This window comes from Orbicella faveolata, unplaced genomic scaffold (assembly GCF_042242905.1).
Source record: "Orbicella faveolata isolate gen_17 unplaced genomic scaffold, um_ofav_v1 contig_2, whole genome shotgun sequence".
NCBI lineage: Eukaryota > Metazoa > Cnidaria > Anthozoa > Scleractinia > Merulinidae > Orbicella > Orbicella faveolata.
In genome coordinates this window covers 23,652,501-23,666,133 of record NW_028301547.1, presented here as the reverse complement: position 1 = coordinate 23,666,133, position 13,633 = coordinate 23,652,501, and the positions used below count along the sequence as shown (strand labels likewise).

The following is a 13,633-nucleotide window of genomic DNA, read 5'->3' as shown; positions in this document are numbered from 1 at the left end:
CACCCTTTCCCTTTCCTTCTTTTCCTTCCATTCTCTGTACTTTAATTTAGAAATATCCAGCTTTAGATTTTGTGCTACTTGACGCCTTCCTCGTATTGACTGCTATCTATATACTACATTTTTCGTTGGTTTTTCACATGAGCACTTTGTATTCAACGTTTTGACGTCTTTAATCTTCAGCCATGCCAAAGTCATCAAAAGAAGGCGTTCTTCCCAGACCAGATCGCATTCACCACATTGTGGAAGACTTCTTAACACTGTGGTAGGCTGCAAATGCCAGTTTTCTTTTTAAGAAAAGTTTAAAGGTGTTATTGTTGTTTTGTTGCTGCTGCTGCTGACATTGTTACTGCAAGAGCTACAGACTAATGTGTCTTCTCATTCTCACGTTCTGCTCTAACTCAAGCCATTGCTACACAGCCTAATGAAATCCCAAAACGTACTTCCCAAAACCAGAGTTTTACTGGTCTGCACATAGTTGGATGCTGTTGGTCTCAAGCCCAGGATTGTTTTGGTCTATAACTTAACTTAATCCTCCTTGCCCCTCGTGAGGCAAAGTGCTTCCACCTAGCTCTCCACCGGACCCTGTTCTTGGGGATCTTTTCGGTCTCACCCCATGTCTTCCCGATGTTCAGCTCTTTTATCACCGTGGTTTTGGTCCATGCTGTTGTTGAAATTGGGTTGTTTTAATGATGGTAATAGAGCCTTTATTTGTGTGATTTTTCCTCAGGAATGCGCCAAAGGCACACATTCTTCCCCTGCGCCGATTTATGGAAAATGTCGTTGACAGTGATCTTCGTTCATTTTTTGCATCATCTTGCTTTAAGGTAAGCTTTATACATTTAATGCTGTGTGAGATAACAAAGTATTAATATCCCCCATTCATTTTGACATTAGTTCTGACAATCTGGAGGCACATCAAGGCAATATCTCCTTCATGCGTCTTCTTACTTCATCACTCATCTGCTTGATGGTGTCATCTACAACTGTAAGGAATAACTACCAGTACACGTAGATCTCTTCCGTGAGTAGACTACATCAACTTTTGAGGAAGATATGGGAGCCCAAGAAAATCCCAATAAGATGGAAGGGAGGGTCAATCATCAGACTAACAAAGAAAGGAAATGCAAGAACTGGCGGAGCATAACTCTTCTGTCCGTCGTAGGCAAGGTATTGGCGAGGATCCTTATAGAGAGGATCAGATGTGGAATTGACTGTTGGTTGAGGAAAGAGCAAGCAGGTTATAGGAAGGGTACAGGAACAACTGAACAAGTTAGTTTTCATATTGCGAAATATCTCTGAACAGGACTGAACAGGTTAACGAATGGCAAGCGACACTGTATCCGAACTTCATAGATTTTGAGAAGGCGTTTGATTCCATCCACCGTGAAAGCCTATGGATCATCATAAAGAAGTATGGCATCCTAGAGAAGATTGTGAGAATGAGAAAAACCTTCTATGAAGATTTCCAGTGTGTTATAGAAGATCAAGAAGGATTGTGTGTGATTGGTTTGACTCAAGAACTGGTGTCAAACAAGGATGCAGCAAGTCGGTATTTTTGTTCCTTATCGTCATGGACCGGGGGGTGTTCTTGGTAATTATATAAGCTATATGGGTATGTGCCACTATGAAGGGTAAGGTTTTCAGGCAGTTCAGTCTGGGATAAGGTATAAAAATCAGACAGTATTGGTCTGGAATAGAGTATAATTCACCAGAAAAGAGGCCAGTGTACGAATAATTTAGTCTAGAGCAGGGTGTTTTAGCCGGGGTTCTTCAATAGAAATTGAAACTTGGGAGTGATTTTGTCTCTGTCTCTGAATTAAAAATAGCTAGTCCGGGATAGGGAAGGTTTTTCTGGTGCCTAGTCTAGAATGAGGTTGCAAAATCAAGCTGATCATGGTCTAGTATAGGGTACGGGTATCAGTGTCCCCTTGGGGTCATGGACTGGGTGACGAGAAGAACAGCTGGCCATGGAGAATGGCATCAGGTGGAAGATCACAACAACACTTGATGACCTAGACTTCGCTAGTGATGTAGCACTCCTGTCCTCCACAAAAGGGTCGATACAGGAAAAAAAATTGCAAGGTTACAGGAGGAGACATAAAGAGTGGAACTAAGGATCAAATCAATAGCTGAGAGACCAAGGTAAGGAGGGTTAATGCAAAAAAAACATGACAAGATCAAGTTGATGGACAAGATATCGAAGACAGACAAGTTCAGTACTTTGGAACAACGGTCTGTCAGGAGGGACGAGGAGGCATAAAAGATCTGAATAGAATTTTGAAAACTAGAAGTACATTTGTCCATCTCACACAAGCAAAATAGCAATGACCTCGGCACCCCAAGGGAGAAGAAGGAAAGCAAGACCAAACACCACCTAGAAGTGTACAGTAGAGAAAGAAAGGAACAAAGCGAGCTGGAAATCTTAGACCAAAGTATGAAGAGCAGCAGCAGACAGAAGAATGGAAGTGCTTTGCAGAGGCCTTATGTAACACTTAGTCACAAACAGATAGGTGAAGGTGATATGTAGATCTTAATAAACTTAATCTTCTGAATGGCATAATATAGTCTAATGGCTAGTGCACTGGACACTGGATTGATCAGCTCCGGCTCAAGCCCTGGCCGAAGTAATGAAGTTGTGCTTGTGACCAAGGCACTTTTCTAACTTCTTACTTGGCTCCACCTGGGTATATAAATGATCTCAACAAATTTAATGCTGGGGGTACCTTTCAGATGGACTACAGTGCTGGAAATAATTATTTTTCTTCCCTGGCAGGACATGTTTCACCAGTCCTACTCACTAGTGTGTCTCATGAAATATGTGCGAGTAACCCGAGCAATCAGTTGCACTCGTAATTGAAGAGCGGTTAGTCGTGTTTTCTGAATTTCTTTATAATGAAAAATGTGAATGAGCAACTACTAGAAGAAGCCCCCTTAAACAAGGAAAATGATCCAGGGTGCCACGCAATTAAATACTGTTTGTAAGAGTTTCCTTAAATATTTGTTATAAGAACACTTGTGAGTACCGTAAGTCATTAACCATCGAATTTGTACTTTACAAACACTTCTAGAGTATCGTGAACATCTTCCATGATTTGTTGTGCTATAAACCCAGGGTATTTCCTTAGCAATATTATTAGTAAGCAGTTGTCGACGAGCCATAACACACCCAGACAAGACCCAGAACAATCATTCTTATTGTTTTCCAGATTATCATGACAAGGAAATCAGCGCCAATAAAATGCCGTAGACATTACATCGAAGGTACAGATAATTCTGTTATTTTCAATATTGCAGAGTCAGACACTAATAGAACACATTGAATACCATGTTACATTACATACCCTTTTACATTTTGGCTTTGTCATTTTTTGAAGGGTTAAAATGTTTTAGAAAGTGAACTTACATTCATAAGAAACTCTAGCAGCTCTGCTGTAAATTTATTTAAGAAATAGAAAAGATGTCCCGTGTTTCTAACAAGTTATAGAAACACGAGTGGAAGTTTGGGAGAATGAGGGACACTGTGGGAACATGTTAGTTGACAGGCAAGTGTTTCCACAGCTTTTTCAAGTTCTCCCAAACCTCCATGAGTGTTTCTATAACTCGATAGAAACATGGGGAACATGTTTTCTATTTCTTTTCAGAAAATTTCACAGCAAAAAGAGAAAACAGTTTGTCTTTGATCATCAAAATGTAAATTCCCTTTTCTCACACCATCATTATGACAGTTCATGTTAGTTCTGTGTTTCTATCGAGTTTAATATAAATCTACTAAGTTTCTATTGTGATGCCGTTTGCCGATTGGCTACACTACTCACTGTCTATTCTGTTGTAGATAGTGAGTAGCCTAACAGTGTGCAGTTGTTATCAAAATGACAGCAGACTCTTGGTGTTTTCAAAGTGTCTGTGAAGAGGATTTAGATAAAGTTTTGAATGGCTAGTAGATTTATAATAAAACAATTACATTATTTGCTCTCAATTTCTATGCGATTGAAACCTCAAGCTCATAATCTAATAGTTAAATTTATAGAAACACAGTTTTAAACCAGTCAGCAAGTGTTGTTTCTTTAAGTTATTTTCTAAAATTCATTATAATTTTTTCTTTTTAACAACAACACAGATTTCATTAAACTTAAGTTCAATTTCCAACACAACCATTGGGTATGGAGTTGTTATTTAAGATTCATTTTGTTTTGTGTCCTTTGCTAGGTCCAATGTTGCCAACTCCAAAGTTTTCTCAGGATACTTTACTGCAAAGCCAGGAAATAAGAATGTAACTGGCTTGAATTGATGCTTGAATACTGTTTGCAACTCTCCTTCCTGTGGTGTCTCTTCTTTAGATTAAAAGAAAAGAATCAAAATTTTTCTTGGTTGGTGGACTTCACTTGTAAAGGTTAAATTATTTCTAAATAATACATTTTTCAGTTTGCCCTGGGATGTAGGTTATTAAAACCTTAATGAGACGACATCAATACTCTCACATCCCAGACCTAAATGTCCCAGTGATTGCCTACTATTAAAATTTTTCTCTAAGAATGATATGATTGTCATTGTGTATCATATGGATTGTAAACAGAGAGGATCAAGGTTTGACTTTCATCTCACAGCCATGGAGCTCAGTTTATATTTCATGTTATGCTATGTTCAGGGTGAGAAGTTTTGTATTTCCTCCATAACTGAAGCAATATATTTAAATGGTCATATTAATTAACATTACGTTTAAAACCTCTGGTTCATGCAAAGAGTAAGGTATACATAATTATGTAATGTGAAACATAAAGGGATTGAATGGAAGTGATCAACTGTTGAATACAAACACAAATTATCAAGAGATATTTCCCACATAACATAAAGCTTCAGTTATAAGCCCTCCACACAAGTTTTTGAGGTGTTCAATAACTGGGAGAGCTTTAAATATTCAGGGGACTCTTACTGGGGGCATCAAAAACTGTTTGGAAATCAGCTGACAATAATCGACACTGATAAGGGATGAATAATTTGTAAGAAAGTCAAGTTGATTATATTAATGCCCCCCCTCCCCATAGGATGATTTTCCCGCAAGGTTTTGATATTCTTATGCTAGTGCTTATGCTTATTAAAGTCCGGTCGTCACCAATAGAGCATAAAGCGTTTTTATGCTTATGTTTCTTATGCTTGCTTATGCTTGCACCCGGGCTGCTTGCACCACAAGTGAGTGACCACAAGTGAGGACCGGGCTTTTAAATTTGTATTCCTCCCACTTCCCAAATGCTCTTTGCCAGCATGAGCCGACAAACAAACTGAACAGTCTCCTCACTACTTTGACTAAGTTGGCAAGAAAGATATGTGTCTTTGAAAAAGTACGTTAGCTTCCAGTCAGCGTTTAAATAATCATCTACCTTGACTTAAAAACAGCGGAGTAATTCCTCTGACCGGGAAACATTACTGAAGACTTCTGTACCATTTATAAGCCAGCCATACTCTTTTCTGTGAGTTGTCTGTTATCCCTTTACCCAGTAGGCAGAACTGAAATGCCCTTCTCTATTTTCACTAACGCTACGAAACCGAGCACGGGTTCCCTTTAATCTGAAAAGGCCGCACGCCGACATGGCGCTGGCTTATCATCCTTCCCGCTTTTACACAAGGAGCGCAGGGCATCATGGGATGCCAGCTGCAATTTAATTATCACTATAAACAAAAGAAATTTTACCCTACCCGCACGGCAATATTATTAATAGAGACATTAATAAGACGATCTTTGGTGAAAACAGTGCTTTTAAAATTATGACCGGATGAGTACCTTCGCTCGCACACAAGATGCGAGAGATTCCCTCTCTGCTCGGTGAGCCGGAGACGGACCGCTTGATCGTCGACCACAACCACAGAGTGACGCATAATTCAAAAAAAATAACCTGTTTATAACTTATGCATGACCCAGGATTCAAACAGTTGGAAGCAGAAGATCACTCTCGTCTCTGACCGAACAAAAAGAGAAGGGGACCTCTGTCTAACAAGGTAACAAAATGTTCAAGACGAGGAAATAAATTATTGAGGAGAGCAGGTTATACATGACTTTCCATGGCAGAATTAATTTGAAAACGTCTACCAGACTTTTAAAATAAATATCACAACCTTGTACATTTGTAGCTCATTGTATCACTCTTTTATTTATATTATTTTATTATTTATTACAATTTCATGGCTAGAATTGAAATAATGAAAAAACAAACCATACAAACTAAAATGGCATACAGATAATCCGTATACCTTCAGCGCATTTATGCAATAATTTCAAACAGAACCAACCGGGGGCTTTGCATTTAATGTTTCTGTCAATAAAAATGTCGTTTTAGTTTTGACCCGGTTTTATACCGGCGGCGGTGTAACCAGCTGTGTGTGACGCAGTCGCTCAGTAGCTCTCAGTGACTTGTAGTACCCATTACTGAATTCAGTACCGACATCTTTACCCTGTATAATGTATTAAATATTTAGCAAAGTATATAAATTGATGCAAAAACTTTATTGCTTTAATGGTGGTATTGTTTTTGCGAACGGAGTCTTAATAGAATAGTAATAGGTTATAGGGAGTTTGAGATCTAACCGGCAAACGGCAAAAATTGCCTCTGATTACAGCTAAATTCATCTGTGCCGTTTGCCGTTTGAGCACCTGAACTGTTCATTTACATTTCTTGCTTTCACTTTACAATTTCCAAAAAAACTGCCCCAAAACGTATTCTCTATCATCAAACTTTTTGTTTTCAAGGCAGCTTGTACCTTAATTTGCTGCGTTTTCTGAGCAATAAATTTTAGAAGTCATTCCCTACTGGTACTTCGCGAATAATTAATTGCCCCACACTGAGGCCTATTGTTGTCCATGAAGACGGTTGTTCGGAGAAACTTGTCTGTAATGAATTGTTTAGTCTGACATGAATTGCAAAAAGGCAGTCGAAGAACGAAAAATATTAGGCAACTGATTTTAGGGAGTATTTAATTTTTGGTACAGTATAACATTATCCAGGCAGGCAGTCAATTAATGGTTGAACATGGAGTGGGCTTTGGTCAGTTCAGTTCTACAGGATGCCGAGAAAAAAACACTGTATTGGTTCGATAATTGCTGAAGGAACTCGTTGGAGTAGGAAGTAGATATTGCGCATCCCTTATAATGACCTGTACTTATTTTTTATTAGTATCTAATTGGCTTACCTTCAGCGACCAATCAGGAACGTGTTAACTAAATATATATCTTGGGTAAATATTGCGAACACGAATAATTTCCAGTGAGCCAGGCAAGGCTCAGTGAACCTAATAATATTTGTCGCTTTGTAAGTTTACAAGTTACTGAAAGCATATCAAACTCCAGCTTTATTTTGCTGTCTCCGTTTGATCTGGACTTGTCAATGCGTGATGAATCGGTTAACCAGCTTACTAGCAATTTTCGTTTCGTATGTGTCGTTAGCGAAGTCGACCGGACAAGTTTTCCACGAGTATTGTGTTGTCGGCGCTGGGCCGGGAGGTAGGTAATTTTAGAATTTATGTTAGTGGAAGTTTCTCCTTGTTGTTAATATTCTATTAAGTTAAATCGTGTTCGTTAATTTTACAGAGCTTTGTAAATCTCATTCATGCACTTGTTGATACTAAAATTTAAATACTTTCTCTCAGGCCTTCAAATAGGATTTTACCTTGAACGCGCTGCCCGCGATTATATCATCTTCGAACGAGATGGTCTAGCAGGTATTTTATCAAAAGATAGTGGTACTTTACTTTTAAAAGCACGTTTTAATGTTAATATGAGCTACTCTAAAACGCAGTTTTAATCACTTTCAACTTGGTTTGTTGTAGCTTTCAGCGTTATAGTTGTCAGCATACGGATGTGAAATGTGAGCGTGCCGTGTTAGTGCGTGGTTACTTTTTAAGCTTCGTAATTGTTTTAACTTGTCATTCTTATTTACAGTACGAATAAGACGAAAGAGGAGGCCCATCGTTAAAAACGTCTTACTAAACGACACTGATGACCTGTTTTAAGCTTTTAGTTCATGATTTATTAAACAACATTCATGCTCGCTATCAGTTCAGTGTTCAAAATGAAAAATATTCAACTTTCACTCCTCGAACAATCAGTGATCATTACCAAAAGAATATGTCATAGACTGCATAGAAATCAATGTTGCATTTTCAATTTACACTCGAAGCCATAGATTTAAAATGTCAGCTGGAAGTCAGAGTGTAATACCGTATAAATATTCCAATGTACTGATACAGCATTCCATGTTACAGAGCTCGTTACCCGGAGCTCCCTTTCAATGGGCCTTCAATGTGGAATCATTAAGTCGATTTGGATCAGCCTTTTGTGGATCACCGTTATGTCTTATTTTAATGGCGACAAGCCACAGTCACCGTTTGATTCCGTGGTCGCTGACGACTGTTTTCTGGAGGTGTGAGACTTCTCGCAGCTGATGCGTGGCTGTGCGGTTTGATACTAATGAGTATCGATTTCATACTCGAAGAGTCGAGTTAGCTAATTGCTTTCTTAAAAGCTTTTCTCTGTAAAAACTCGTTTGCATCCTAGATTCTGTGAAACTAAACTTGGAACTCTGTTAATTTTTATGGATGATAACTTTTATAAGGTCGTGAAGTCAGTTCAAAGTGACATGTAGGTAAATATAGCTCTTAAAATTTGCATAATTTTGAAAACATTCATAATGCTGTGATTTAAGAACATTTTTGGTTATATTTGACGGTATTTTGCGGCAGATCATGTTATGTTATTTTGTCTCAGGCTTAGACAAACAAAACAAATGTTACCTTCTCACTTCTGGAAATTATTTTAGAAATTACAAAATTGCTTGGACCTGATCATTATATAATGTTATCAGCAGAACGTCATTGTCTTTGGAAAGCAGATGTTCCAATGAGAATTGATGATCAGTTTTAGTTCAGTTTGGTTTCCTAGAGCATTTCAGATGTCTTGAATAGGACATTTACAGTAAAAAAGATTTTTTAAAATTTAAGAAATATTCAAGATAATGTTTTTTGTTTATTAGCTTTGTTGTCTCTGTTTCTTCAAGCACCTGTCCCAGCTGAACATCTGCTGTTTCTGTATTCCTGACAGTTTCCTTTGTACACAAAATATTAGCATACATTTTCATTGCATTTCAGAAAAGATCAAAAAAAAATTAAACTCCTTATTGTTTGGAAGGTGACAAGGAGCTCCTTCAAATTTTCCTGACTTATATATGTGATGCTTGAACCAAAACAAAAATAAGCTTGAGCCATTTATATTAAGTTTAGCATTCTATTTTTATTGTTATTATTTTTTATTTTGTATTTGTTCCCTCGTTTTAGTCAATCTTTTCATCCCAGCAAGTGTTGGATATCAGTCACTTATCAGAGTTTTCAACTGGCTATTTTAAAACCAAAACTCATAAGTAATTACTCTGATCAATTACAAAGGATGCAGAGAATTCACCGAACCAATCAAAAGCCCAAGCAAATTGCATGTAGTACATTTTAAACTAACTGATAACTAAAATGTGGTGTTAGTTTTTTAAGTAAATTGCATAGCTTGGTATTATGTAAGATCAATTTGAAAGCAATTTACTTTTGACACTCAAGTAAAAACTACTCTCTCCCTACTAAAATCCCGCGCATGCTCATATGTCACATAATCCTTTTAGATTTTATTTTTGAGAAATGTGACAATTCCTGTCGGTTAGAAATCATATAAAATTATGTATTTTGCAAAATGCTGAATGGTTACGCTCTTAGGAATTTAAATATAGAATCTGTTTTGTTGTAATTGAAGTTATTTTCATGCTTTTTTATATTTAGGGGCATTTTATGTGAAGTATCCAAGACATAGGAAGTTAATATCCATTAACAAGAGGCATACAGGTGTGCAAATATATTTGACTGCTAGATTCTCAACCTTCTATTTGAGCACTTAAGTAATTACGGATCAGGTACAAAGCTGTATTGAGACTGCAGTGACCAAGTGGTTAGGGCTAAAAACACTGGCCATGACAAACAAGCATTAGAGCTGGTCCTAATTTTCACCGTTTTGTTAATTTTAAGTGGGAAAATTTGTACATTGTCTATATCATCAGGAGTAGTAACAAAGTAATAAAGTTATAGCCCTACCAGCCCCTCCCATCTAAGTTAAGGTTCCTACTGCATAGAGCAGACTAAAAATAAAAGCCAGGTTGTGTTGCATTCTTTAATAATACATAACCATTATGCATACACAGTGTCACTTAAATGCAACTCAAGGGTATGTTCGGACAAGGATCTAGAATCCTAGGTCTGCAGTGTGTGTAGAGATCCAAGTACTTTTTACAGCTATTAATTTATTTGTAAATACATTCATTATTTGACACTTTCAGGAAAAACTAACAAAGAATTTAACATGCGACATGACTGGAACTCCCTTCTCAGTGATGATGAGTCTCTTCTAATGACACATTATTCCAAAAAATTCTTCCCTGATGCAGATGATCTGGTGAGCTCTTTATTTTGCTAAGCAAAGACACCTAATTTCAAATAACTTTCAAATGGAAATATATGCATAAGCAATTGCAGACAATTAGCTTATATAGGCACAGCTGCAGAAAGCTCTCTTGTTGCTATCTAATGTTTATTTTGCCAATGTCTTTTATTAATTCTCTGCTGTTAGGTGTTGTTTTTAGAAAGACATGTCTCCCTTCCCATGTTTCAGACTAAAGTTACAGAAAACATGGCCAAATTGCCCTTTTCCTAATTGAAGTACTAAAAAAATATTATTTATGGCTGCTATTGACAGATTCCAGGGTGCAAAGAAAATCAGTTTTGCAGCCTGCCCTTCTCACTAGCTGTAACTAGTACGTAATAGCCTGGGAGTCATTTTCTCTAGACTAGAAATCTTGGTTAAAAGTGTAAAATTAGAAATCAGAAAAGTAATATGATCTCAAATACTGCCCATCTGTAATTTGAATTTTTCTTAAATCCTTTCCCAAAAAATTCACTTGCCCGTGCAGTGTGCAAATTTAGTGAAGGGCAAAATGTATTTATTTACTAGCTTGACCACAAAATCCACTCAAAGCCCTTAAGGCTTAGACGTGACTTTCTTTATATACTGAAGATGCTAAATTCATTTTAATAGTGATTGCTGATACAATGTGATGCTCTTTTTTGTGAAGTCTGGTTGTCATTTTAACCCAGTGTTCATAAAATTTACATTTAACCCTCTAAAACCTTCTTGGTATACTTAGTAAAGCCCCGAGCTTGCTCATAAATAATCATTTACCCACTAACTTCTCCCTTCATTAGTTGTACCTGGAATTTATGTGGCTGATATAAACCATATTTCATTATTAGGTTCAATATTTGAATGACTATGCCACCAAACTTAAATTAAAAGTCCAGTACAACACCAATATTCTGCATGTGTCAAGAAAAGGTGAAGACGAGCAAGTTCTGTTCTACCTCAAGGATCAAAATGAGACACAATACACTTGCAAGAATCTTATCATGAGGTAATGGAAATAAAGTTTACTTTTCGTTGATGTAGTGTGTCGTGGCTTAATGCTCACAATCAGTAAATTATCTTAGTCTTATTCAGCCTAACCTGTTATGCAAATTAACCCTACAAATTAAAGTTAAGCATAATGACTGTTCGTAGGCAAGGTCTTGATCATTACTGTATGGTTATACCTTCTAAACCCTGCAGTTAGGTTTCAAACTTTGACCAGGTGCATGATCCTGGCCATTTCTCACAAATCAAGCTCTCAAATCTGGATTGGTTAAGCTATAAACTGAACCACTTTCAGTGCTTTCAACAAGACACCTACTGGAGCCCTGGCAGATATTCTGTTGTGAATCTCCACCTATGCAGGTGCTAGCCATTTCAAAACCTGCAGCCCTCTGTGGGTGGTCATTATGGGCCTCTTTTTGTTCCCTGATGGGCATTGTACCCGCCCAGAGCATCTATCTACTTCTTAACCATATTGAAATTACATGCTGCACTTCTGGAAAGATAACTTGAAAATTTTAACTCAATAATTATTATTTCTAGTGTATATTAAGTCTGAATTTTTGGTAAAAGACTATCTTTGTTTTCACTACTTTCTAAATTTTTTTGATCCGAGCAATCTATCTGAACATGGTCTGGCGTTTGTACCTGCCTTACTAGAAGTGCCTTCATGTAGGTTTCTGGTAACTTGCAACTCACAAGATATAACTACATGAGTGTGTTTGATCTCTAACAGGATTGAACTTCCTTGGTATTTAATTTACTCTTCGTTTCTCTCTGATTAGTACTGGTATATCAGTTGAAAATCTGCCAAGAAAGTTCAAGGGATTTGAACACACAGAGGTAATGTGCACCTACATACTGAAGCAATTTTGATGACTCTTCTCCATCTGCTGCAGAAATTAGAATCAACATCAAAATGTGGCCTTACATGTACATGTAACAACAATTATTATTATTTTCAAACTACTGTAGATTGTAATATGATTGTGCAATGTCTTGTTTTTTTATCCCTTAGAGTTATTCTGAAGTTTCAACAAACCCTGATGACTACGAGGGACAATCAGTGCTTATCATAGGAAGAGGTGTGACAGAAATAGAATGTCTTTTGAAAAATTATGTTTATCAATTGCGCTGTTAGCATTTCAAAATTATAAGACTTCTATTTAACTTTTAAACTTCTTTGCAATCTTTATTTTGCTGCAAGCATTAGTTAGTTAATACCCTAAGTAAATTTAAACAATACAAAATCAGAAGTCAATTATTTCATTATTTTTGATTTTTCATTACAGGTAATTCAGCATTTGAGACAGCAGACAATATAATGGGAGCGACCAATTTAATCCATATGTTTGCTAGGTTAGTTATATTTTAAAGCTAAATTTGCTACACCATTATCTGTACATGTTAACTGAACCTTTCATTTTGAAGAAAAATATATCAAAACATTTTATAAATGAATTCTGGTACCAGTACTTTTTTTCAAAAAAAGAAATAAGGTTCATTTTTTTGTTCAATTATTGGCCATGTTTTCTCTTAAATTAATTTAATCAGGAACCATTTCAATTTCATTTTTCTACAGATCAAGAGTTCGCTTATCATGGGAAACACATTATGTGGGTGACTTGAGGTGAGTTAATTTTGATTAGCAGAGCTGGGTACAGTGCAAAGTGCTATATACTGCCCTGCGTACAAAAACACAGACTTGATCCCAGATTATCTCTAAATCCAAAATCTTCATAAAGTAATGTAATATGTGGTTCCAGAAAATATCCACACTCCCCCCACAGAAGGGATTGGAATTTCCTCGGGGATGGGGGTTCTATGAGACCAAAAAATTTAATGAAATGTATGAAGCTTAACTGGAATTTCCAGAGGGGTGGGGAGGTGTTAGAAAAAATCCCTTCCATGGGGGAGGTATGGATATTTTCTGGAACTACATAATACAGTGAAACCTCTATTAAGCGGACACCCTGGAGACCTTCCCAAGTGTCCACTAAATGGAGGGTGTCCGCTTAATAAAGGTTTATAACAATTGTGCAATGTTTGTTGACAATTAACATTCAATTGTTCCCCTGTACTGTAATTACTGTAAGTCCCAGGTTGTTAACAAAGCTATCCAGAGTTCAAGTTCATCAGCTTTCATTACCAACT

At 36.9% G+C, this 13,633-nt stretch overlaps 2 protein-coding genes and 1 long non-coding RNA gene across 4 annotated transcripts in view; 2 read left to right on the top strand and 1 right to left on the bottom strand.

The window, feature by feature from the left end:
* LOC110065183 (FAD-dependent oxidoreductase domain-containing protein 2-like) overlaps window positions 1-4,358 on the top strand; it is a 23,567-nt gene extending 19,209 nt beyond the window's left edge. Inside the window, exons 20-23 of the mRNA XM_089288943.1 lie at window positions 181-262; window positions 728-824; window positions 3,207-3,261; window positions 4,207-4,358. Coding sequence (XP_089145069.1) covers window positions 181-262; window positions 728-824; window positions 3,207-3,261; window positions 4,207-4,274 — 302 coding nt within the window. The 3' untranslated portion in view covers window positions 4,275-4,358. The remainder of the gene's footprint in view (window positions 1-180; window positions 263-727; window positions 825-3,206; window positions 3,262-4,206) is intronic.
* LOC149112543 (uncharacterized) lies at window positions 3,258-5,617 on the bottom strand. Its single transcript, XR_016207042.1, has 2 exons — window positions 5,376-5,617; window positions 3,258-4,331 (listed from the first exon to the last, which is right to left on the bottom strand). It is a non-coding gene; the product is annotated as an uncharacterized LOC149112543 (long non-coding RNA).
* The window catches only part of LOC110065182 (FAD-dependent oxidoreductase domain-containing protein 2-like), a 19,596-nt gene continuing 11,579 nt past the window's right edge, over window positions 5,617-13,633 (top strand). The window contains exons 1-9 of one of the 2 annotated variants that reach the window (XM_089288941.1): window positions 5,617-5,991; window positions 7,636-7,707; window positions 9,805-9,867; window positions 10,356-10,471; window positions 11,326-11,483; window positions 12,265-12,322; window positions 12,498-12,564; window positions 12,772-12,838; window positions 13,062-13,109. In XM_089288941.1, coding sequence (XP_089145067.1) covers window positions 10,379-10,471; window positions 11,326-11,483; window positions 12,265-12,322; window positions 12,498-12,564; window positions 12,772-12,838; window positions 13,062-13,109 — 491 coding nt within the window. In that variant the 5' untranslated portion in view covers window positions 5,617-5,991; window positions 7,636-7,707; window positions 9,805-9,867; window positions 10,356-10,378. Of the gene's footprint in view, window positions 5,992-6,843; window positions 7,490-7,635; window positions 7,708-9,804; window positions 9,868-10,355; window positions 10,472-11,325; window positions 11,484-12,264; window positions 12,323-12,497; window positions 12,565-12,771; window positions 12,839-13,061; window positions 13,110-13,633 lie in introns of those variants that run through there. The other variant, XM_020772286.2, reaches the window with a different exon arrangement.